General features: G+C 43.5%; 1 protein-coding gene across 1 annotated transcript in view; it reads left to right on the top strand.

Annotated features, from left to right (window-relative positions):
• The first annotated feature begins 2,874 nt into the window (after positions 1 to 2,874).
• IL20RB (interleukin 20 receptor subunit beta) overlaps positions 2,875 to 26,409 on the top strand; it is a 39,850-nt gene continuing 16,315 nt past the window's right edge. The window contains 3 exon segments of the mRNA NM_001102175.3: positions 2,875 to 3,093; positions 20,338 to 20,464; positions 22,309 to 22,499. Coding sequence (NP_001095645.1) covers positions 3,021 to 3,093; positions 20,338 to 20,464; positions 22,309 to 22,499 — 391 coding nt within the window. The 5' untranslated portion in view covers positions 2,875 to 3,020.

Here is a 26,409-nt window from a genome sequence, read left to right as displayed (position 1 = left end):
TTAATACAACAAATGGTCAATAAGCCATTTGTGAAGACCTGTTGTGTTCCTGGCACTGTGCTAGTGTGCTCTGTCTGCGTTCTTTAATTCCCGCAACTATTACGCAAGACATCGTTGTTTTATAAAAATGAGGCTCATGGAGTTGCTGTCTTCCCCTTCACATCAAGAGAGCACTACTTTTTCCAACACGCTCCTCGGCCTACAACGATCTAACTTCTGATCGAAGTTCTCCACTGGAACTCCTCTTACTGAGGTTACAAATGACCTTCTAAGTGACATAAATCTTGGAGACATTTTTTGATGATCAAGTGACTTTCTTCTGCACTCCCACTTGGTGACCACCCCTTCCCTCATTGTTTCCAGGACCGTAGTCTGTCCAGAACCACCTTTCTGACCTGTTTAATTTCCCCGTATCTTTCTATGCCATTTTTCGTTTGTCAGTTCATTCTTAAATGCTGATCAAGAGCATACCCACCCACCTCCTTAATCTGCATACCCTCCCTGAATATTCTCACCACTTCTAGTCTCAGCTACCCCTGAAATGCTGAAGGTAGGGGAAATGGTGCCCTGACACTCATAAACTGAGACAAAGATCGTTCACATTTGGATCGTTTACATCCCCCAGTCCTTAGGAGCACCTCAAGTTCAAGTGTATCAAACTGAACACAAGCACACTTTTTCTATACCATCCCCAACACTGACTACCTTGCTGCCACCCCACCCTCCTTAACATTTAGGTTAAGCTGCTGTCACCACCTAGTTACTCAAACCTAGGACCTGAAAATCATGTTTGCCTCCTCCTCCAATCTACTCCATGTCTAGGAGCTGTCAATTCTACCTCCAAGTTTTGAATTTGTTCGCTTCTCTCTCGAGACATGGGAAAACCGAGTGGAAGCCAACATCTCTCACCTGACTGACCAAAATATCTCCCTCCTCACCTACCAGCCTCCAGTCTTGCCGCTTTCACTGTTTCTCCACCCTAGTCATAAACTTTCTCAAACTCAAATACAGAGCATGATGTGATCAGATTGGAGTCCCTTTAATTCTCATTGCCTCAGGATAAACTGCTCCTTGACAAGGTATTCAAAGCTCTCTCAAATTCTGTTTTTTGTCTGCCTATGAGCCCCATTTCTTGCTACTCCAACCTGGTTCTCTAGTTGCACCAAACTTCTTTGGGTTTCCTAAACACACTATAGCTGGCTGATTTTTATTAGCATTTAATACTCAGCCCTAAAGTCACCTCCTCCAGGAAGTCTTCTCTGATCCCCTAGGCTGTTTCTGTTTAATGCTCCTATATTCCTTTGATGACATTTCTGTCACTTCATTTCCAATATTGATTTGTGATTATTCTTATGTCCATTTTCTCCACTAGTTGGGAAGTTTGTGGTTGAGGTCAGGAACTATTAATTTCCAGTATCTAGCATATATAAGCCCTTAGTGAATGGCAGTTGAATGAATAAATAACTTTCCTAAGGTTATATTGCAAATAATATCTGACACTGTAACTAAAATGTTGCACTCTAAAATTCACGTTCTTTTTACTAATGCATTTGCACATGTAGAGTGTTTAGAGACTTTAAAAAGCTGACATTTTAAGGGGCCAAACCTTATAAGATTTCCTTCCAATTTAAAAAAAAGTTAAATAATACATTCACATGGTTCAGTAATCAAATAATATAAAAAGATACATAGCACCCACAAGAGTTGAAAGCAGAGTCTCAAGATATTTGTACGTCTGTTCAGAACGGCATTATATTCACAGTAACGAAGATGTGGAAGCAATTCAAGTGTCAATGAATGGATAAGCATAATGTGGTATATGGAACATAATTCAGCCTTAAAAAGGAAGGAATTCTATAATAAGCTACAAAATGGGTGAATCTTGAGGACGTTATACTGTTGTTTGAAATAAGCAAGTCACAGACAAGTATTGCGGGATTCCACTTACACAAGGTACTTGGAGTAGTCAAAATCGTCAAGACAGGAGATATAATGGTGATTTCCAGGGGGAGGGGGGAAAGGGGAGTTACTGTTAAATGAGTATAGAGTTTCAGTTTTACAAGATGAAAAGAATTATGGGGATGGATGGTGGTAATGGTTGTATAACAATTTGGATGTATTTAATACCACTGACTGTATATGGAAAAATGGTTAAGATGGTAAATTTTATGTGTATTTTACCACAATAAAAACAGTTTTTAAAATTCCCCAAACAAGTTACTGGAAAGAGTCTGGTTCCCATTTTTCTCCTCCATCTTCCCAATTCCTACTCCCTTTGCCCCCAGATAAACAACCTTGGTAGTTTCTCTGTCTCCTTCCAGGTTTTCTTTTTGCAAATGCAAACAAATATGAAGCTATATATTCTTCATCTCCTGACTTTCAAAAAGATATTTAAAAAAAATTTTTTTAAACATCTCTACTTCTGAAGTGGAGATGTAGCAAAAAAGTACCCACCTCCAATGAACTCACAAGAGGGAGCCTTGTGAAAGAGAACAGCTATAATGAGAGGGTCAGATAATCTTGCCTGCTACTGCCCAGGAGACCTCTAGAGGTCTATCCAGGGTCCCCCAGGTTAGAGCCTGTGATCCAGGCAGATTTTTTATCTTTTTAAAAAAGGTAACAGTAATATTAACTTTATTTACACACAGGATCTTAGTTCCCCGACTAGGGATCGAATCTGTGTCCCCTGCAGTGGAAGCACAGAGTCCTAACCACTGAACACCAGGGAATTCCCCCCACCACGCTTAAGCTTCCCAGGTACCTTTTCTCTGGAACTCTCCTAGGCCACTCCCACTTGACGCAATATCTAGGTTTAGGCGGAAAGGAAGGTGCTGCACAGCCTGCCTCTTCGGAGCCGGGCTGGTTCCTCTTTCCAGAACAATTCAGGCTTTACAGCAACTCAGACTCAGCTCCAACATCTGTGTCCCGAAGCAAGGATGGCTGAGATGGAAAGCATACTTCATTCTGGAAGGAAACAGCATTCCAGGTCAAGCTGAGTCTGCCAAACACCGACCCTCAAAATGGTTCTAGAAGAAATCAAGACAAGTCTTATCATGTGGTTTTCCTACGCCTTGATTCCTTGTTTGTTTGTGGGTAAGTATTAATTAGAATACTGCCAATAGGCTGGGATTCAACTATAGGTTAAGAAACTGAAAAATGCTTTCCCAGGGGGGGTTGTAATATATGTATAGATCACCTTATGTCTGTTTTTAAAAAGGTTTTTCACTTCCTAATCCTCCATCCCCACAAAGAAGAGGCCTGCATTCTATTAAGAAACTTCTGTTAAATTCCACAGAGCAATCTAGAAAGATAAAGCATCAGAACAAATAGTTTGAGGGTGAGCAGAGATCCACATGCATTTTATTATTCATTTCATTATCGAGTTTTAAAAGCCACAAAACAGTATTATTTCAGTCTTTCTGTTTGTGCCTCAGAGATGTTCTCTGTAAGGAGAGGCTTAAGTAAAATAAAGATTCTAACAAAACACAGGCGAATAAGAAGACATACTTTGCAACCTTAATATTGGGTCTAAGACTTATGAAAATTGGATTCCTCTCCTGGTCAGGTACTCTGTAACATTTTTAAAAGTATTTGGTTTGGAGCATTTTGCCTGCCAGTTAAGATTACATAATTTTCTCTGCTCCATTTCTGGCTGCTTGCACCTACATGTTTTATTGTTATGAAATCGCAGCTCTTTTGCTTTTGATGTTTCTTCCTGTCAGCATTTAAGAGAAATTTCTAATTTGAATACATCAAGGTACTAGACGCTTTGCACTGTTGATGGGTATATTGAATACTTTCTTTTTCATACTTTCTTTTCTTTTTTGGGGGTAACATTGAGAACTAATCATCCAGTGAGTTTAAATCAGGCAACAAATCAGTGCCAAGGTGATTAGCAGATGTTTGGAGCTGACTTAAACATCAAATTTATGCCTGTGTAGCTCACAGCCCTTCACAGCTCTGTGTCTCAGCACGTGATATGTAAATTTGCTCTTTGTTTCGTGACCCACTGTATTTAGACTCCAATCCTCTTTCTCACAGCTCCTTGTAAACAAGTATAGGCCACAGGCAGCTGTTGTCTTCACAGTTGGCATGTAACCCCCTCATTTCCTCCTCCTGGACTTTATTATTGTTCTTCTCCACCAGAAGCTCGATCTCTAGTTCTTACTCCACCCCAAACCCATCGTCCCATCATCATTCCAGGGGGACCCTGCTCCTGCAGATCCATACCAGACCTCTCTCCTTTGACCCTTGACCCCGTGTATTCTGTTTCAGTGGGTTATTTCTGTTTCCTACACTGGCCTGAAGGCAGGGCCAAGGCATCTTTCCTGGTGTCCCCATGGCCCATAGCATAGGCTAAGCGTGTTGGTTGATTGGTTAGTTAGTTGATCGATTGATTAGTTGGTGGGACAAACAAGTTGCCAGGAAACTACTCCTCCACTAAGCCCAAGGGAGAAGATGGGGAGGCTGCATGAGAAGGGGAAAAGCCAGCATATTTTTCCTAATTTTTTTTAACAGGAAATTTATGTTTTTTTGATCCCCTTGACCCATTTGTTAATTTGACATTTTCTTCAATGAAGCAGTCCAGCCTTTTAAGGAAAACTATTTTAAACAGACCTAGAGGTGAGTACTCCTCTGATACCTGTAAACTTGCACAGAAAAACAAGGAAACGAAAACAACCACCACTATCCTTGTCTCTCCCTGCCCACCGCCCCCCCCCAAAAAAAAACGTGCTAGAAGCCGCAAGGATGTCAGAGTGAGAAGGACCTATGGGTGAGTCTTGATTTTTATCACTTGCTAGTTCAGTGAATGTATCACATCACTTCAATTTCCTTGTCTGTAAAATGGTCAAAATAGCTACCTTGTGGTTGGGAGGTGTCAAACGACGTTATGCAAACAAAGGCACTCTGAGGATGTCAGGGTGCCCACCCCATGTTACCATCTGTTGGTTGTGCAAACTGGTGGTGGTGTCAGCAAATATTTGCTTTAGCTGAGGTTACCTTTATGTGATTTTGATCATTTCCTCTGAATTGTGTTGAAGCCTGAAATGATTTCAGCAACATCTAAATGAACTATTACTCTAGATCCTTGGGAGAGATGGGTAGAGTTCTTGCTCTCTTTTATAGAATTATTTTGCCTTGCCCTGTCCCTTTCAAGTAATTTGTGTGATTCAAGAAACTGATTCCCACTACCAATAATAATAATAAAAACAGCAACAACAGTGACCATCACAACTGCCATTTATGCACACACACTGTGTGCTAGATTAGTAAAAACATTCTCTTGACATCTCACACCAGTCCTGCAAAGGAGGTGATATAATCCCCATTTATACACTAGGGAACAGACTTAGATTCAGTTAGTTACACAAGAGTATACATCTTGTAAGTTGGAGAACTGGGATTTGAGCCTGGTTTGGGTGCCCACAGAGCCTGTGCACTTTTAGTTCTCTGCAGAAGAAGCTGGCACATAAGCAGGACAGGAAAAGGTTGGAGGCACAAAGTGAAAGTAATAAAGAAGATGCTTCTACATTTTCTGACACTTGGCCAGAAGGGCTATTGAGGTAAAAGTGACAGAAGCAGATCCAAATGAGGGGAATTGACAGCAGACCCCCTGAGGAGAAAGCCAGTGTGGAGTCATGCAAGGAAGAAGATGCAAGGTTTTCTGCTGGGGAAATTTGCCCGAGGACTTTGTGGTGAGCGTAAACCTCAGAAGGGCACAAAGGTCTAATGTGAGATAGGAACTCTTGTTGTTGTTCAGTTGATCAGTCATGTCTGACTCTTCACGATCCCATGGACTGCAGAACATCAGCCTTCCGTGTCCTTCACTACTTCCCAGAGTTTTCTCAAACTCATGTCCATTGAGTCGGTGATGCCATCCAACCATCTCATCCTCTGTTGTACCCTTCTCCTCTTGCCTTCAATCTTTACTAGTATCAGGGTCTTTTCCAATGAGTTGGCTCTTTGCATCACATGGCCAAAGTATTGGAGCTTCAGCATCAGTCCTTCCAGTGAATATTCAGTGTTGAATTCAAATCAGACTTGAAATCCTTCAGATTTGACTAGTTTGATCTCTCTGCTGTCCAAGGGATCCTCAAGAGTCTTCTCTAGCACCACAATTCAACAGTATCGGTTCTTCAGCACTCAGCCTTCCTTGTGGTCAGCTCTCACATCCATTCATGACTACTGGAAAAACCATAGCTTTGACTATACGGACCTTTATCCACAAGGTAACGTCTCTGCTTTTTAATATCCTGTCTAGGTTTGTCATAGCTCTTCTTCCGAGGAGCAAGCATCTTTTAATTTTATGGCTGCAGTCACCATCTGCAGTGATTTTGGAGCCCCCAAAATAAAGTCTGTTACTGTTTCCATTGTTTCCCATCTATCTGCCATGATTGGACTGGATGCCAGGATCTTAGTTTTTTAAATGTTGAGTTTTAAGCCAGCTTTTCCACTCTCCTCTTCAACCTTCATCAAGAGGCTCTTTAGTTCCTTTCCGCTTTCTGCGATAATGGAGGTATCATCTACACATCTGAGGTTATTGATGTTTCTCCCAGCAATTTTGATTCCAGCTTCTACTTCAACCAGTCCGGCATTTTGCATGATGTATTTGGCATATAAGTTAAATAAGCAGGGTGACAATATACAGGCTTGACATACTCCTTTCCCAATTTGGAACTAGTCCATTGTTCCATGTCCAGTTCTAACTGCTGCTTCTTGACCTGCATACAGGTTGCACAGGAGGCAGATAAGGTGGTCTGGTATTACCATCTCTTTAAGAATTTTCCACAGTTTGTTGTGATCCACACAGTCAAATGCTTTGGTGTAGTCAGTGAAGCAGAAGTAGATGTTTTTGTGGAATTCTCTTGCTTTTTCTGTGATCCAACAGATGTTGGCAATTTGATCTCTGGTACCTCTGCCTTTTCTAAATCCAGCTTGTACATCTGGAAGTTCTCGGTTCACATATTGTTTAAGCCTAGCTTGAATGATTTAAGCATTACCTTGCTAGTGGGTGAAATGAGTACAGTTGTGTAGTAGTTTGAATGTTGTTTGGCATTGCCTTTCTTTGGGATTGGAATGAAAACTGACCTTTTCCAGTCCGGTGGCCATTGCTGAGTTTTACAAATTTGCTGGCATATTGAGTGCAGCACTTTCACAGCTTCATCTTTTAGGATTTGAAATAGCTTAGCTGGAATTCCATCAGCTCCACTAGATTTGTTCATAGTGATGCTTCCTCAGACCCCTTTGACTTCATACTCCAGGATGTCTGGCTCCAAATGAGTGATCACACCATTGTGGTTATCTGGGTCATTAAGAACTTTGTGGTTAGTTCTGTGTATTCTTGCCACCTCTTCTTAATATTTTCTGCTTTTGTTATGTCCATACCATTTCTGTCCTTTATTGTGCCCATCTATGCATGAAATATTCCCTTGTTATCTCTTAAGTTTCTTGATGAGGTCTCTAGTCTTTCCCATTCTGTTGTTTTCCTCTGTCTCTTTTCATTGTTTGCTTTAAAAAGGCTTTTTATCTCTCCTTGCTATTCTTTGGAACTCTACATTCAGATGGGTATATCTTTCCTTTTCTCCTATGCTTTTCGCTTCTCTTCTTTTCTCAGCTATTTGTAAGGCCTCCTCAGACAACCATTTTCCCTTTTTGCATTTCTTTTTTTGGGGGATGATTTTGATCACCGCCTCCTATACAATGTTACAAACTTCTGTACATAGTTCTTCAGGCAGTCTGTCTATCAGATCTAATCCCTTGAATCTATTTGTCACTTCAGCTGTATAATAGTAAGGGATTTGATTCAAGTCCTACCTGAATGGTCTAGTGGTTTTCCTTACTTTCTTCAACTGAAGTCTAAATTTTGCAATAAGGAGTTCATGGTCTGAACCACAGTTATTGCCCACTCTTGTTTTCACTTACTGTACAGAGCTTCTCCATCTTTGGCTGCGAAGAATATAATCAATCTGATTTCAGTATTGATCATCTGGTGATGTTCCTGTGTAGTGTCATCTCTTGTGTTGTTGGAGGAGGGTATTTGCCATGACCAGTGCATCCTCTTGGTAAAACTGTTAGCCTTTGCCCTGCTTCATTTTGTATTCCAAGACCAGATTTGCCTGTTACTTCAGATATCTCTTGACTTCCTGCTTTTGCATTCCAGTCCCCTATGATGAAAAGGACATCTTTTTTTCATGTTAGTTTTAGAAGGTCTTGTAGGTCATTATGGTACCGTTCTACTTCAGCTTCTTCGGCCTTAGTGGTTGGGGCATAGACTTACATTACTGTGATATTGAATGGTTTGCCTTGGAAATGAACTGAGATCATTCTGTCATTTTTGAGATTGCACCCAAGTACTGCATTTTGGACTCTTTTGTTGACTATGATGGCTACTCCATTTCTTCTAAGGGATTCTTGCCCCAGTAGTAGATATAACGGTCATCTGAATTAGATAGGAATCAGAGGGGAAAAAAATTCAGGCTGAGGCCAATTTCACTGAGCCAAGATTTGGTTCACGTATTTTGTTTTCATTCATTTTAAATTTCTGAGCACCCACTATGTCTCAGTTTCTGGATTAGGTGCTGATTAAAGATGAACAAAACAGAGTGTCCTGTCTTCAGGGAACATAAGAGCCTACTGGGAAATACGCTCAAGTCTAAGGATTTATCATTCATAGTTGTTAAAATTGAAATATAGTTGATTTATAATTTTGTGTTAATTACTCCTGTACAGCACAGTGATTCAGTTATACATATATATCTTTTCCATTATGGTTTATCGCAGTGTATTAAATACAGTTCACTGTGCTATACCAGAGAAGGCGATGGCACCCCACTCCAGTACTCTTGCCTGGAAAATCCCATGGATGGAGGAGCCTGGTAGGCTGCGGTCCATGGGGTCGCTGAGGGTCGGACACGACTGAGCGACTTCACTTTCACTTTTCACTTTCATGCATTGGAGAAGGATATGGCAACCCACTCCAGTGTTCTTGCCTGGGGAATCCTAGGGACGGGGGAGCCTGGTGGGCTGCCGTCTATGGGGTCGCACAGAGTCGGACACGACTGAAGTGACCTAGCAGTAGCAGTGCTATACAGTAGGGCCTTGTTGCTTATCCATTCTATTTATAAAACCTTACATTGCTAACCCAGACTCCTACTCCACCCCTTTCCCCATCCCCTCCCCCTTGGCAACCACCATTCTGTTCTATGTCCATGATTCTGCTTCTGTTTCATAGACAGGTTCTTTACTGTCGTATTTTAGATTCCATATAAAAGTGATACCATATATCACTCATAGTTTTAACTATCTTTCAGGCCCCAGAAGTAAGGTCTAGGTCAGTGGTTCTCAATCTCAAATGCACATTGGAATCACCTGGAGTGCTTTTAAAAATACAAACACTTTCACTTTTCACTGGCATGCATTGGAGAAGGAAATGGCAACCCACTCCAGTGTTCTTGCCTGGAGAATCCCAGGGACGGGGGAGCCTGGTGGGCTGCCGTCTATAGGGTCGCACAGAGTCGGACACGACTGAAGCGACTTAGCAGCAGCAGCAGCAGCCAGGATTTCAAAGCCAGAAATCTGACTTAATTAATCTAGGGTGCTGCCTTGGCTCTGGGATTTTTAAAAACTTCCTGGGTCAGACTCCTTAGAGAAGGGTTTATTCCATAACTGGGAAGAGAAAATACAAGTTTGGAGCATCTTGTGGTAATGAAGGAAGTGCTCAAAGAAGGATGGGGGCCAAGCTGCCACAAGTATCCTGGATTGGAACCTGGGATGGAAAAGAGTATCAGTGGAAAATTTGGCAAAATCCAAGTAAAGTTTGGAGTTTAATTAAAAAGTAACATATCAATGTTAGTTTCTTAGTTTTGACAAGTATATCATGACTATATTAGATGTTAGCATCAGGGGAAGCTGAGTGAAGGGTTTACAAGAACCCTGTACTTACTGTCTGTACTTTTTCCTATAAATCTAAAATTATTCTAAAAATTAAAAGTCTATTAATAAAAACAACATGAAAAAAGAGAAGGAGAGATGAAAGTAAGTCAAAAGCACACAAAATCCAAAATAGCTCCCAATAACCGAAGATGGAACAATTTGAGTAACATAATCAACATTGGTAGAATAAAATAAATTTCTATGAGTCCACACTGATTATTACAAATCACAAATGGTAGAGCGGGAAGAACTCTTCCTTACAAAATTCCAATGAACACAACAAAACCACTGCGAGAACATCATAGCAATGATTGTTGCAAGTATCATCCACCAATAAATATAAAAATTAATGGATGAAAGTTTGAGGAGAAAGAATCACTGCTCAGTATCACAGTATTTCCCCTAAATTATTTATTAATTATAAGGGGGAAAATGGTAATTTTATAGTGAAGACACTGCCTTAACCAAGTGGTCAAGGGTAACTCCACCAGTCATAAGATATATGAGTACATGGCAAAAATGTACAACCATAATCAAATTATGAAAAAATGTTAGACAAACCCAAACTGAGGAATATCGTACAAAACAACTGACCTGTTCCTGTCAAAAATGTCAAGGAAAGACTGAGGACAGACTGGGGAAGACTAAGTAGATATGACAACTAAATGTAGGACCTGGATTGGTTCCTGAAAAAAGGAAAAAGGAAGGAAGGAGGGGAGAAAGGAAGGAAGGAAGGAAGAGAGAAAGAGATTTACGGGAAAATTTGGTGAAATTCAGATAAAGACTGAGGCTTCATTATGGATATTGGGCCAATGTTAATGTCTTCCTTGTCATATTTGTTTCCTGGTTGTGTACATGTGGAAAACTGACTGAAGGGTATATGGGAGCTCTCTGTACTATTTTGTAACTCTTCTGTTAAGTCTGAAATTATTTCAAAATAAAACTTAAAAGCCTCTTCCCCAGTGATTGTAATGGGCAGCCAAGATTGAGAAAGGTTAGTTTAACCTCTATATACCAGTGCTTCTCAAACTTTAATGTTTATGAATTACCTGGGATTTGGGGTGGTGTGTCTTGTTAAAATGCAGATTCTGGTTCAGTAGGGCATAGGTTGCAGGGTTTTGTGCTGCTGCTGATCCAGACCATACTTCAAGATCCTGAAACAATAGACCACTTTCCTGAGGCATGAACTGGTTTGCATACCTTTTGAAGCTGGGATGTGGGCACTAGTTACTAGGCAGCAAGTGATGCCAGCAACTTGTTTAGCAGCCATGTCCTGGCTCGGCCTTGCTCTTTTGTTCAGATCACATACAAGGGGATTCTCTTGAAATAATCTACTGTAATTGAGAGACATGTCATGTCAGTTTGCAGTACCAGTGTCCCCTAAAGTGCAAGCCCCTGTAGTGGTAGTCAAAATGATGGTCCCCCAGTGATATCCACATTCTTTTTCAAAAAACATTTATTTGACTGTGTGGCTTGTGGGTTCTTAATTCCCTGACCAGGGATTGAACCCCTACCCCTGCATTGGGAGCACAGAGTCTTAACCACTGGACCACCAGGGGAATTCAAGATGTCCATACTCTAATTCCTGGAAACCAGTGGATATGTTACCCTGTGGAAAAGGGGATTTTTTTCCCCCACATTAAGATGCGATTAATGTTATGGGATTTTGAGATTAGGAGATTATCCTGGATTATTGGATGGGCCCAATCTAATCATATGAGTCCTTCAAAGCTGAGAAGCTTTCCTGGATCCAGGGAGAGAGGGATGGGAGGACAGAAAAAGAGGCAGGGAAATATTTGAAACATGAAAGGGACTTAACCAGCCATTGTTGGCTTTGAAAATGGAGGAAAGAGGGGCCGTGCGCAAGAAGGTGGGGCCTTGTCCCAGCAAATGGAAATGGCAAGAAAACAGTCTTCCCTGGAGCCTGCTCTTCTGCCAACGCCTTGATTTTAGCTCAGTTAGACCTGATTCAGATTCCTGACCTATGGAACTGGACAATAATAAATCTATGTTGTTTTAAGATACTGCCTTTGTGGAAATATATTGCAGTGCAATAGAAAATGAACAGGCCACAAGAAAAAGGGATCAGCTTTGTGAATGCAGCTCTGTGCAAAAAATGTTGCTCAGCTAGTTTTGCCACACTGAGCACCAAAATCTTAATAGTCAGGTCACAGTCACCCAGCTCAAGTTTTTGTTGGAAACACCATCCAAGAGGCTCCACCCCATGGGCCTTCTTGAGATACTGAGTCAGACAGTTAAAAGAGAATAATTCTCTATAGTGACAAGAGTGTAACTATTCAGAGGAACCAAATGACCAGAAGATATTCCAACATCTCACTCCAGCTCCCGGGAGAATTCTCACCCAGTGTGGCTGAGCAAAAAACTTCCCCATTTTGTACCCTCCTCCCTATGGCTAATGTGTCTTTCCCATTCTCACTACAAGCTTACTCTCCCCTTCCCCCTTGACTGTATTCCTTTTTTTTTTTTAAGTACTTTTTAAAAGTGTTTATTGAATTCGTTACAATGTTACTTTTGTCTTACATTTTGTATTTTTTGTCTGTGAGAGCTGTGGGATGTTAGCTCCCAGACCAAGGATGGAACCTGCACCCCTTGCCTTGGACAGTGAAGTCTTAACCACTGGACCACCAAGGGAAGTCCCTTAACTGTATTCTTTGTTTTTGTATTTGCTTATTTACATCAGGGAGAGTGTCTATTAACTGGTTTATTCAGGGACTTGACTTCAATACATATTACTCCTGGCTCTTAGATGACATTTCTTGTTAATGAGATTGCTGGGTGGATGACAAAGTTTTGTTTTTCTCCATTGAATTGCGTTCTAAGGACCACCGTGTGCCTTCTCAAACAACTGGAGGGGATTTTAAAACCTCTCATAGGTGAAAGGAGTCACTCTCGCTTAGAGTTGAGCTGAAACTAGAGTTCCCTATTTAGTGTCCTAGCATAAAACGGATCCTTCCTCATGTAGTGCCACCTTAGTTGTGTGTGTGTGCGTGTGTGTGTGTGTGTGTGTGTGTGTGTGTGTTTAATTTAAAATTTTGGCTGCACGGCATGTGGGATCTTAGTGCCCAGACCAGGGACTGAACCTGTGCCCCCTGCCTTGGAAGGTAGATTCTTAACCACTGGACCATCAGGGAAGTCCTCTTCCATACTTTCTATGTGACCCAATTAAACATACCCTGGCATCAGTAGTTCATTGGCATTACTGATTTTCCATCTCATTCCCAATGTGTGTGTGTGCTACATAAACTACAGTGAAACCAAGATAGAATTTGGAATATACTCTACAAGTGGAATAAAGATATTGAAGATGTTGCTCATAGGGCTCAGAAAGAAGCAGTAATTTTCATTTTAATATAGGAATGAGACAGTATTTTGCCCATAATGGAATTAGATTTGGAATTGCACAGCTAGGTGAAGACAGTTACACAAGTGCAAACTGTTGCATAGCATAATGAAAGAAAGTGAAGTTGCTCAGTCGTGTTCGACTCTTTGCAACCCCATGGACTGTAGCTCACCAGGCTCCTCCATCCATGGGATTCTCCAGGCAAGAATACTGGAGTGGGTTGCCATTTCCTTCTCCAGGGGATCTTCCTGACCCAGGGATTGAACACAGATCTCCCGCATTGCGGGCAGACACTTTAACCTCTGAGCCACCAGGGAAGCTCTATAGCATAATGGAGTGACCTAAAAGTTGGGACATCTCTTGCTGTTGTCCTGCCTGTGTGCCCTTCATGAAGAAAGACATATCCAGAAATTCAACCTCAGAGTGTCTTCCTTAAAGCCTTGGTAAGTGCCCTAATCATTGGGATGGCTAATCATTAGGTCTCCCTCTGTAAACAGTCTCCCTCGCTGATTTAATTGACTGCACTCAATTATACAACTTTTTTCCTAGATGCATTTCATCCTGTTTGAGTTTATCCTATCATGGTCTTTTAAAATGTATCCTGTCATTCAGATAATCAGAATTAATGTTATTTTTTTAGGTGTGATGGCACTGTATTTTTTAACTGAAATTTTGTTGTAATTCTAGATTTTTATGCAGTTATAAGAAATAAGTGGGCTTTCCTGGTGGCTCAGATGGTGAAGAATCTGCCTGCAATGCAGGAGACCCTGGTTCAATCCTTGGGTCAGGAAGATCCCCTGGAGTAGGAAATGGCAACCCAATCCAGTATTCTTGCCTGGAGAATCCCATGGACGGAGGAGCCTGGCAGGCTACAGGACATGGGGTCGCAAAGAATTGGACATGACTGAGCAACTAACACTTTCACACTTTTCATTAGATATAACACAGAGGGACTTCCGTGGTGGTCCAGTGGCTGACTCCACCCCCACAATGCAGGGGGCCCTGGGTTTGATCCCTGGTCAGGGAACTTGATCTCACATGCCACAACTAAGAGTTTGCATGCCAAAACTTAAAAAAAAAATCCTGCATGCTGCAACTAAAAAAGATCCCTCATACCTCATAAGACTTGGTATGCTACTGCTAAGTTGCTTCAGTCGTGTCCGACTCTGTGTGACCCCATAGACAGAAGCCCACCAGGCTCCCTCATCCCTGGGATTCTCCAGGCAAGAACACTGGAGTGGGTTGCCATTTCCTTCTCCAAAGCATGAAAGTGAAAAGTGAAAGTGAAGTCGCTCAGTCGTGTCCGACTCTTAGCGACCCCATGGACTGCAGCCTACCAGGCTCCTCCATCCATGGGATTTTCCAGGCAAAAGTACTGGAGTGGGGTGCCATTTCCTTCTCCAAAGACTTGGTGTAGCCAAATAAATTTTTAAAAAAAGGAAATAATACAGAAAACCCAGTTTCCCCAGTGGTATTTTGCAAAACAATAGTATAATACTACAACTAGAATATTGAAATCCTTGGTATTGACAAAATCCACACATCTTATTCAGATTTCCCCAGCTTTACTTGCATTTGTTTGAGAATGTGTATGTGTGTGTGTGAAGGTTTGTATATTTATCACCGCAGTCAAGATACTGAACATTTCCAATATCACAATGATATGTCTTGTTGCCTTTTTATAACCTCACCCATCTCTCACTACTGTGCCTTTCCCAACTCTTCCTAACTCCTGGCAACCATTAATCTCTCAAAGTCTAAAATTTTGTCATTTGAAAATGTTATAAAAATAGAAATATACAGTATGTAACTTTGGGGGTTTGGCTTCTTTCAGTTGGTGTCATTCCCTGGAGATTCATCCAGATTGTTTCGTGTAGTTTGTTCCTTTTTCTTGGATATACCATATTTGTTTAACCATTCACCTGTGGGCATCTGGGCTGATTCCATCTTGTTTATGGACATTTGTTGTGCAAACTTAGTGTGATATAAATTTTCATTACCTTGGGATAAATGCCCAAGAGTGCACTTGCTGGGTTGTGTAGTAATTTACAAGTTTAGTTCTGCAAGAAACTGCTGAACGGCCTTCCAGTGTGGTGGTGCCACTTTGTTCCCACCCAGCGATGGATGAGGGACCCACTTTCTCTGCGTCCTCACCAGGGTTTGGTTTTGTCACTGTAAGAATTTTTAGTCATTCTGATAGCTGTGTGGCACTCTCTCATGGAAGTTTAAATTTGCATTTCCCTAATAGCTAATGATATTGAACATATTTTCATGTGCTTGTTTGCCATCTGTGTGTGCTTTTTTGGTGAAATTACTCTTCACATCTTTTACTCATTTTCTAATTGAATTGCTTGCTTTTTTTACTGTTGGGTTTTGAGTATTCTTTATATATATGTTCTAGATAACAATCCTTTGTGAGATATATTGTTTGCAAATGTTTTCTCCTAGTCTGTATCTTGTCTTTTTATCCTCTTAACAGGGTCTTTGTGGTGCAAGAGATTTTAATTCTGGTGATGCCTGTTTATAAATGTTTCCTTTTATGGATCATGCCTTGATGTCAAGTGTGAGAAATCTTTGGCCCTGAAGATTTTCTCCTATGTTTTTTCCTAAAAGTTTTAGACTTTCACATTTTACATCAAGTCCATGGCCTACTTTGAGTTAATTTTTGCTAACATGTGAGATGTAGGTTGAGGTTTTTTGTTTGCCTGCAAATAGCCAATTGCTCTAATATTGTTTGTTGAAAAGGCTATCCTTCCTTCAGTGAATTGCTTTTGTACCTTTGCCAAAAATCAGCTGAGCATATTTGTGTGGGTCTATTTCTGGGATGTCTATATTGTTTCATCAATCTATGTGTCTATTGCTTTGTCAATACCACACAGTCTTAATTATTGTAAGTTTTAAAATTGGGTAGATTGAGTTCTCTTACCTTTTGCTTTTTCAAAATTGTTTTATTCTTGTGCCTTTGCCTTTTCTCTTAAATTTTAGGAAAAGCTTACCTATCTCCACAAAAAAACCTTGCTGGGTTTTTGATAGGAACCCTGTTAAACGTATATATCAATTTGGGGAGAATTACCTTTTTAACTATGTTGAGTTGTCCAATCCATGAGCACAGTATGCCTCTCCATCTATTTAGATTTTCTTTGAAATTTTTTCACTGGCATTGTGGTGTTTTCCCCATAGAAAGATATGTTTCATTAGATTTACACATGAGTTTTTCTTTTGGGGAGGGGCAATGATTGCAAATAATATTTTAAGTTTCTGCATGTAAGTGTCCATTGCTAGTATTTAGAGATACAACTAATTTTTTAACGTTTATCTTATATCCCATGAACTTGCCAAACTCACTATTAGTTTTCAGAGGCTTTTTTGGTAGATTCTGTGGGATTTCCTACATAGCCTAACATGTCACCTGGAAATAGAGGGAGATTTATCACTTATTTTCCAAGCTGTAATGTCTTTCACTTCCTTAGTTTGCCTTATTACAGTTGCTAGAACTTCTAGTACAATGTCAAATAAAAGTGATAAGTGTGGGCATCCTTGCCTCATTCTTGATATAGGGAAAAGCATCCAGCCTTTTACCATTGAACAAGATGCTAGCTGTAGGTGGCTTTTGGCTATGCTGGATCTTCACTGATTTGCATGGGCTTTCTTTAGGTGCGGTGAGCAGGGGCTGCTCTTCATTGCAGTGCCTCTCACTGTGTGGCTTCTCTTGCTGTGGGCACAGGCTCTAGGTGCACAGGTTTCAGTAGTTGTGGCTGGCAGGCTCGAGAACTTGGGCTCAGTAGCTGTGCTGTACGGGCTTAGCTGTTCCACGGCATGTGGGATCTTCCCAGATCAAGGATCAAACCTGTGTCTCCTGCATTGGCAGGCAGATTTTTATCCACTGCGCCACCAGGAAAATCCAGCTGTAGGTTTTTTATAGATGGTCATTATCAAATTGAAATAATTCCTGTTGTTCATAATTCAAAGAAACGGTTTCTTTTTTTCTTTTTGTTTTGTTTTTAAATTATTAATGGGTGTTGAATTTTGTAAATGCTTTCTTGGTGTCAGTTGAAACAATTATGATTTTTCTTCTTGATCTTGTTGACGTGGTGGATTACATTAATTGATTTTCAAATACTGAAGCAGCCTTGCATACCTGGAATAAATCCCACTTGATCAGGGTATATAGTCTTATACAACACCAAATTTGGATTGTATTTGTCAAAGATTTTTGCATCTAAGTGCCTGAGACATATTGATCTGTAGTCTTTTGCTTTTAAAAATATATACATAATATTGTCTGATTTTGGTATCAGGGTAATACTGACCCCATAAAGTAAGTTTTTTCCTCTTTGATTTCTGGAAGATATTGTATAAAATTGGTACTACTTTCTCTTTAACTATTTCATAGTTTGTGGTGTTGTTCAGTTGATAAGTAGTATCCGACTCTTTGTGACCACATGGATCGCAGCATGCCAGGCTTCCCTGTCCTTCACCATCTCCCAGAGTTTGCTCAAACTCACGTCCATTGAGCTGATGATGCCATCCAACCATCTTATCTTCTGTTCCCCCTTTTCCTCATGCCCTCAATCTTTCCCAGCCTCAGACACTTTTCCAATGAGTCAGCTCCTCACATCAGGTGGCCAAAGTACTGGAGCTTCAACTTCAGCATCAGTCCTTCCAATGAATATTCGGGACTGATTTCCTGAATGGACTGATTCGATCTCCTTGAAGTCCAAGGGATTTTCAAGAGTCTTCTCCAGCACCACAGTTCGAAACCATCAATTCTTCAGTGCTCAGCTTTCTTTATGGTCCAAGTCTCACATCTCACATTCGTATTCTCCAGTATCTGGGCCAGGAGATTTCATTTTTGAGAGTTCTTTATGTTTATAGTTTTAAAATCCTCACATATCTGACTAGGGAAATGTTTTGTCTACTTCACCAGAGGAAACATGTCAGAGGGACTACACCCTGCCCTCCTGTGCTATCTTATTGCAGCTGGCTCTTTGCCCTTTCTTCCCTTGGATGACGACAAGTATAAGGGTGGGGAGGGCAGGAAGCCTCCCTTGAGGGCACCCCAGGTGTTTCCTCACAGGCCAAGCCCTGGATGCTGAGAGTGAGACTGGGCTGCATCACCAGGGTCTTACATTAGTGCCCACAAGGGCACTAAGTGGGATGTTCCTGGCAGCCCCCATCCCCTCATGGTTACAGGACTTGATAACGAACAGCAGGTGCCAATTTGGAGACAGACACAAAGATGAAAAGCCCCAGGCGAGGGTCCCAGCCTCATACACACTGTGCTGTTGATGTTATCACTGCAACTGTAACAGCAAAAGGAGGCAGGTGTTGGGCATTAAAAGGGGAGTATGTAAAAGTCAGAGGGGAAACCACAGTAGGAGATCCAGACTGGGGCTGCAAAGTCCTTATAAGGGATCAGCTTCACAGATGATTCTGTGAAGAATCACAAGAATCACAAATCAGCTTTGATTCTGTGTGCAAGCTGTAGACCCACTGTGTGCACACTCTGGGCACACAGCTGCATGAGCAGATGCTTGAGTCTCATCTGGCTCAGAGGCCTGCAGGCTGTCTGGGGTGGAGTCTCCCAACTGGCTTGGTGCCCTTCTGTACTGGACTCCTTCCATGGCAGACCTGAGCCTGCACTTTCCAAATAGCAGCTGTGCCACGTTTGGCCATTTTGGGGACACAAAGGAATTGCTCTGAGGATGGCAGTAGCAAGAGGGGCTGGTGATAAGAAGCCGGCAGGAGCCGATATGGGTTTGCCATGTAGAGGTGGGGAGCTCAGGTTTATGCAACGTGTTTATGGTCACAAATTCAGTGGCAAAGTCCAAACAAAGTCCAGGCCTGCATCGAGGCCAGTGTGACACAAGGGTTGTATATAATGTGCTTCAGTTTTCTCACTTGTACAACAGAGAAACTGATGGTCCTTACATCCCAGTATGGTCATGAGAATTAAATGAGAAAATCATGTGATAATCGAGCTCACGGCATAGATAGAGCTTGGTAAGTGCTCAGTAATATTGTTGTTCAGTCGCCCATTCATGTCTGATTCTTTGCGACCCCATGGACTGCAGCACGCCAGGCCTCCCTGTCCCTCACCATCTCCTGAAGTTTGCCCAAGTTCATGTCCATTGCATCAGTGATGCCATCCAGCCATCTCATCTTCTGATGCCCTCTTCTCCGTCTGCCTTCAATCTTTCCCAGCATCAGGGACTTTTCCAATGAGCTGACTGTTTGTATCAGGTGACCAAAAATACTAACCATTATTAATGTCAATAATGTTAGCTATTATTATTAATATTAACTGGGTTTTCCAGATGGCTCAGTGGTAAAGATTCAGCCTGCAATCCGGAGATGCAGGGCATGTGGGTTTGATCCTTGGGTCAGGAAGATCCCCATGGAGAAGGGCATGGCAACCCACTCCAGTATTCTTGCCTGGAAATTCTCATGGACAGAGGATCCTGGCAGGTTGTATTCCATAGGGTCACAAAGAGTCACAACTAAGCACCCATACACATACATATTAATATTAATGTTAATATGCTAATCACCAAAGGGAGAATTACAATGATGATAGCAATATTTAGCATGAACACAAATATGGTAAAATTAGAGTTTCTTCTAGTTCCAACCAGTCCATCCTAAAGATCAGTCCTGAGTGTTCATTGGAAGGACTGATGTTGAAGCTGAAACTCCAGTACTTTGGCCACCTGATGCAAAGAGCTGACTCATTTGAAAAGACCCTGATGCTGGGAAAGATTGAGGGCAGGAGGAGAAGGGGACGACAGAGGATGAGATGGTTGGATGGCATCATTGACTCAATGGACATGAGTTCGGGTAAATTCTGGGAGTTGGTGATGGACAGGGAGGCCTGGCGTGCTGTGGTTCATGGGGTCACAAAGAGTCGGACATGACTGAGGGACTGAAATGACTGACTGACTAGTTCCTAAGCATGTCTGACTTTTCGTTAGAAACTAACCTGAAGCTGTGGCATTCCCTGAGGTGAACTCGCCTTGTCAGCTTGTCTGTCTCCTTGGTCCCAGATGGAGTGGCTGTTCTACCTGCCCCTCAGAACCTCTCTGTGCAATCAACCAACATGAAGCACGTCTTGACATGGAGCCCAGTGACTGTGCCTGAAGAAATAGTACACTATTCTGTCGAGTACCAGGGGTGAGCGTTTGTTGTTGTTGTTGCTGTTGTTTTGTTTTTCAGTTTCTCTCCTTTAGGCAGTAGTTGATTCCTAGAGGCACAGCCCTCATTCCAGAGCTCAAGAAGGCTTTGTGAGCCCAGAGAAAGATGATTTCCTATGATCTGCCTCCTCTGTCTTCATGGGCCCTAAGAGAATTGAAGCAACAAGGGAAATTGTCCCATGGATTTGGCAGTGAACTCTCTGGGAACACAAAAGTATATAAACACATTTTCGTGAAGTTTCTTTCCAACAGTGAGTCAGTTGTCTAAAGCTGAAGAAAATCTTAAGATGAAATGAGTTTGGCTCTGACTTGAGGAAGAGAAATTATTTGGAGACTCAGATATTTTAGGGGTCGGTGAGACCTCAGTTTTCCTGACAGTACGCTTGCCTCCAGGAGCCAAAACAAATTGTGACCCTATAGGTCAGCTGGTCCTTCTCCAGGTGTCCAGGCTCTCAGAGCTGTCAAGGAGTGACAGGGATGCAAAAGGTACTCAGTAAAGCTCACTAACAATTCATACAAACCAAGCAGCTACATGCATAGACATTCTCCTAGGCTCAGGGGTACAGACCACAAAGTTTCCAGGCAGAAGAAGATTACATTTAGAGGAGGAGACAGTAAAAACTTAAAGAAATAAGTACACTAGGTCTGCACTGTCCAATGTGGTAGCCACTAGACACGGACAGCTATTTATACTTAAATTAATCAAAATTAAATTCAAAAGTCTGTTTCCTAGTCATATGAACCACATTTCAAGTTCTTAACAGCCATCTGTGGCTACAGGCTACTGTATGCTATGCTATGCTAAGTCACTTCAGTCGTGTCTGACTCTGTGCGACCCCATAGACGGCAGCCCACCAGGCTCCCCCGTCCCTGGGGTTCTCCAGGCAAGAACACTGGAGCGGGTTGCCATTTCCTTCTCCAATACATGAAAGTGAAAAGTGAAAGTGAAGTCGTTCAGTCGTGTCCGACTCTTAGCAACCCCATGGACTGCAGCCTACCAGGCTCCTCCATCCATGGGATTTTCCAGGCAAGAGTACCGGAGTGGGGTGCCATTGTAAAACAACACAAATACAGAAGGTTTTCACCATCACAGGAAGTTCTATCAGGCAGCACTGCTGTGGGTAAGTTCAGATAGAAATCAGTTCTAGGAGGGAGCTAAAATCCATTGCACAGTGAGTTGGCTCTGTGGCAGCTTTTTATCTGATGGTTAGGGAAGGTCTGTCTGAGGATGTGATATTTAAGCCAATATCTGAAGGACAGGAGTGGGCAAGCAGTGTGAATGCAGGGCACTCACACTGAGGGCAGGGCACTGAGACACAGCAGCACGTTGCCAAGTTGGAGGAATCGTGAGGAGGACCGTGTGGAGGGAGTATCACCTTTAGGGGCGGAGCAAGAAGGCCAGAGATTCTTGTCAGCCGGGGAGAGTATGCATTCCATTCTAGGCTCTTTGGAAGTCACTAAGGAGAGAAATGCTCTGCTCTGCTGAGTGACAAATGGTCTGAAGACTGGCAGGAAGGGAAGTAGGAAAATCTGTCCAGAGACACAGCAAGGCAAGGGGTGACAGTCGCTGAGACTAGGGTGGTGACCGTGCAGATGGAGAGACCAGGACAGAGCGGGGTTGATGCCTGAGGCTCCCTGTCTTTGGAGAAGGAGTCAGAAAGAAGGGATGGTTGGTGACGGAGGAGAGGGGAGGAAAGGAATGTGGAGCAAATACTTGTTTTCCTGGCCCATAAAAAGTTAGCGGAGGAGGCGGTTACTTGAAACCATCATTGAGCCAGGGTGGAAGGGCCTGGTGTGACGCTGTCCCCTCCTCTCTTTGGCCAGGGAGTATGAGAGCCTGTACACGAGCCACATCTGGATCCCCAGCATCTGGTGCTCACCCACTCAAAGGCCTGAGTGTGACATCACAGAGGACATCACCGCCACTGTGTCGTACAGCCTCCGGGTCAGGGCCACCCTGGGCTCGCTGACCTCGACCTGGAGCACTCTGAAGCACCGCTTTAACCAGAACTCAAGTAAGGCCCTTCTCTCCTTACTCCCCTGACCCCAGCAGCCTCCCCTGCAGCAGCTGTGCTCACTGAGACTGTTGGGATTCTCTTCAGCATCAAATGAGTCTTATAAAGTCAGAATGCTGCAAACATAGACAACCCTAACTGGTCTGTTGAAAACATTGCCAGCTGCTTCCTCTCTCTCATTTTGAAATGAGACTTTGGAAGTTATTCCTGACTGTCTCTGGAAGGAAAAGTGCTCTGGAAGTGGGTAGAAGCGCTAGGACGGCCTTTCCCTACCATGATCACACATCATTAACTCTTAACACTGCCTCCCATCTGAGGCTTACTGGCCCCATCTTTGTTGCCTGTGTAAGCATCTTCTTTGGCAATAGGGTCTATACATGATCACAGTGACCAAAAACAGCCCTTTGGAAATAAATAACTTTTCTATAGCAATGGAACCTGGCAAACGTACTGAGAAAGAAGTAAGGGAAGAATCTGGATTGGTGACCAAACTGGCAGAGTGCAAACAATACCCAGTGTGTAGCAGGGTGTGAGGGGAAAGAGCAGGAGCAGGGTCTGGATGGCTGGGGGTGAGGAAGCAGCTGGTCACACGGTGAAGGGCTTCGACATGAAGTCTCATCAGATCAGTAGAGGAGCGTCATGGAAGAAGAGGGGATCTGGTCCAGGTCTGCCTACAGAACAGTCGCACTGGCTGTGGTGTGGAAAGTGAGCTGGAGTAGGAGAGACCTGCAGGCCATGGGAAGAGTGAAGAGAGGGCTGTAACATTCCAGCTGAACCAGGGTGGATCGTGATCCTAGAGGAGGGGGAGGCATGGGAAGGAGAGGACAAATTCTAGAGACATGGTTGAGTTAGAAGGGACAGAGCTCGGTGACCAGTTCCCGTGAGACAGAGGTGGGGGAGATGGTGATGGCACCCAGCTTCCAGATGGGGTTAGGAGGAGTGCCATCCAAGGAAGAGGACCCAGGAGGGGCGGCTGGTCTGAGGAATAAGAGATGCTGCTGGCTTTGGGCTCTTTGAGGTTGAGATTCCTAACAGACATCATCCCATGGATGTCTGATTGGCAGTTGGGAATCAGGCCCTGGGACTCAGACAGGTCACAGACACACAAAATGAAATTAATAGCTAACGGCTTGAGAGCAGGTGAGGGTGTCCAGGGACAAGATATGGGGACAAATAGAACCAGGCTAGGATTCTGGGAAACCTAGGGTTTGAAGAGAATGGAGGACAGGGAGAGAGTCAGAGAAGGGAGAACAGACGGCTGCTGCTGCACCTGAGGGAGTCCCCCAAATAGGTCCTCTTGAAAGTGGTCTCATGGAGCAGGAGGAGCGGGGATGTTGGGCAGGCTGCCAACTGGGGGATTGAGTGGAGGTACAAAGACAGCTGTGGGTGATGATGTGACCCCCGGGGACACACAGGAAAGGCAAATGAAAGGTCTTTGGGGACCTGTATTCTCTGGGTGACAGGTGACCCTCTGCTGGGAGTGAGGACACGGGGAGGTCGGGGCAGCCTCTAAATTAATGGAGTGAGTCAGAGCTTCCTGAGGAGCGTGGGAGTTGGGAGAAACCAGGAGGGTTAGAAGGTGAGGGAGCCCCTGCTGGAGGAGGTGAAGATAGAGCTGAGAGAGAACTTGGTCCTCCAGAGTCAGACAGATGGGATTCAAATCCCGGCTCAGCCACTTGAGTGAGAGGGGCAACGGCTTGCCTTGGTGGGTGGTTGGGGGTGAGATGAAAAGTGTAAATGCTCAGGGCAGTGCTGCCTTGTAATAGCACTCAGCTATTTGTATTATTATTATTACCCTAGGGATATGCCCAGAGTTGAGAGCCAGCAAGCAGAGGAAGAAGGGAAGAGCTAGGGGGTGGGAGTGGGACCATTGGAATGGATGTGTGTGTATGTTAGTCGCTCAGTCGTGTCCAACTGTTTGCCACCCCATGAACTGTAGCCCACCAGGCTTCTCTGTCCATGGAATTCTCCAGGCAAGAATACTGGAGTGAATTGCCATTCCCTTCTCCAGAGGATCTTCCTGACTCAGGAATCGAACCCTGGTCTCCTGCATCACAGGCAGATTCTTTACTGTTAGAGCTACAGGGAAGTCCTTTTGGAATGGATACCAGTAGGAATTTTGGTGCAGGATGTGGGCTCCTCTGCCTGCCCTCTCTCCCATGGTAGGACATGGTGGAAGCAATGGGATCCCAGTGCCAGGCCCTGGGGTAGCCGGAGGGGCACCGGAGGCTGCTGTAGCTCTGCCTCCACCCACAGTGCCTGGGCAGCACCAGCACCACCTCCCTCTGGCTCCTGGAAGCACAGGGTTCCAGCCAAGATCATTGCTGGAGGCTGGCAGCTGTTGTTGGAAAGGCAGGCATGGGGCATTTGGAGATAAGGAAGTGTCTACACAGCTCTGAGGGTGGGTGTGTGCAGTAGCAACTTGTGCTTGAAAAGGCAAGTATAAACAGGAAAAGGGCTCGCTGCTGAGGAGCTGAGGAAAGGTGTCTCCATACCTGCCCCAGAAGCAGAGGATGAGGGTCCTCACACAGGTGGATCCAGCTGCAGAGCTGGGAGGAAACTGAGACTCCTCAGGGCATGACGTCTGCTTTTTGGCCTTTGTAAAACCCCACCCCAGCTTCTCCTCATACATGAAAAATCTGGTTTTAAGGCTGTCTTGGAAAGGATCCCCAGTTCTTAAAGGGAAGCCTGTTGAGAGCAGAGGTTCTTAACCTCAATGCAAATTCAAGTCACAGGAGAGCTTGAGAACCCCTGATCTCCGGGACCCATCCCTAGAGTCTGATTTAAGTGATCTAAGTGCATCCTGTTCCTTGGGAGTTAAAAATCACCCCACACAACAGAGTCTAGAAACGTGGAAAGACATGAGCTTAAAGTCTGGCCATTCACTGGGTGACTCTGGGAATGTCATGTAACCTCTCTGAGGCTCTGCTATGTCATCTGTAAGTAGGAGTAATATTTACTTTCTGAAGCTTGCTGGTTGGATTAAATGAGATGAGTATGTAGAGTACCTAGGAGAGAAGTTCCTGCCCCAACGTTGTCAGAAAATCATCTGAACGGAAATGACATGTGGTCATTTTGTCTAATTCTATTCTCTACATAGATGGAGATCAGGGGATCCAGTTCTAATCATGTTTAAATTAAAAGTGGAGGAGTCAAACATCTCCTTTCTTACTGGAGGTGTTTCAGAGGCAATTCTAGTGGTGCTGTGTGCTCATATGAAACCTCTAATCTGGGTATGTTTTGCACAGTTGGCCCCTGACTTCCCAAGTCCTCCTGCCCTCTTTCCAAGCAGCTCTTTAGATGCCAGGAAATACTTTGTTCTCTGAAAACTCCCTGCAGGAACTGCCTTTCTGTTGAGTGTCCACTGACCCCGGTGCAGGAGGATTTAGCCAGAACACACTCCCAAGCCACAGCCCACAATTAGGGTGGCCCTTCTGGTCTTGCAGTGTCTGGATCTGAGACGAAGGTCTGGATCCATCATCAGTAGGCAGGGACTGAAGACTGTCTGTGTGGGCTCTTTGGTTCCTGGTCTACTAAGTGGAAAGTATCCATGGGGCCTGCGGGGTCTCTCTGTTTTGGATCCAATAACATGAAAGATGGTGTTTGTGCTTAGGTTGTAATTACTAGAGCTGATTCTTGGAATTTGTAAAACCCTCTGACTTTCCATAACGCTATGAGATGAAGACTCCTTGGACTGGGACTAGAAAGGCCAACCCATCCACAAGCTGCTGATCTGCTGATGTTTGAAAGTTAGCAGCAGACGGTATATGTCACTGATCTATGTGAATTGTACTACATGGCTGTTGTTTGTTTTTTTCATTTGCGCGTCATTCACAAAGAGTTTGCTGAGCACCTGCTGAGTACAGTCTTGCTTCTGCATGCCATGAAGCCGCATCAAAACCCCTCCCCT

Source organism: Bos taurus, chromosome 1, assembly GCF_002263795.3.
Source record: "Bos taurus isolate L1 Dominette 01449 registration number 42190680 breed Hereford chromosome 1, ARS-UCD2.0, whole genome shotgun sequence".
In the NCBI taxonomy this organism is placed as follows: Eukaryota; Metazoa; Chordata; class Mammalia; order Artiodactyla; family Bovidae; genus Bos; species Bos taurus.
The sequence above is the reverse complement of the archived record's forward strand: the minus strand, read 5'-3'. Positions and strand labels throughout refer to the sequence as shown.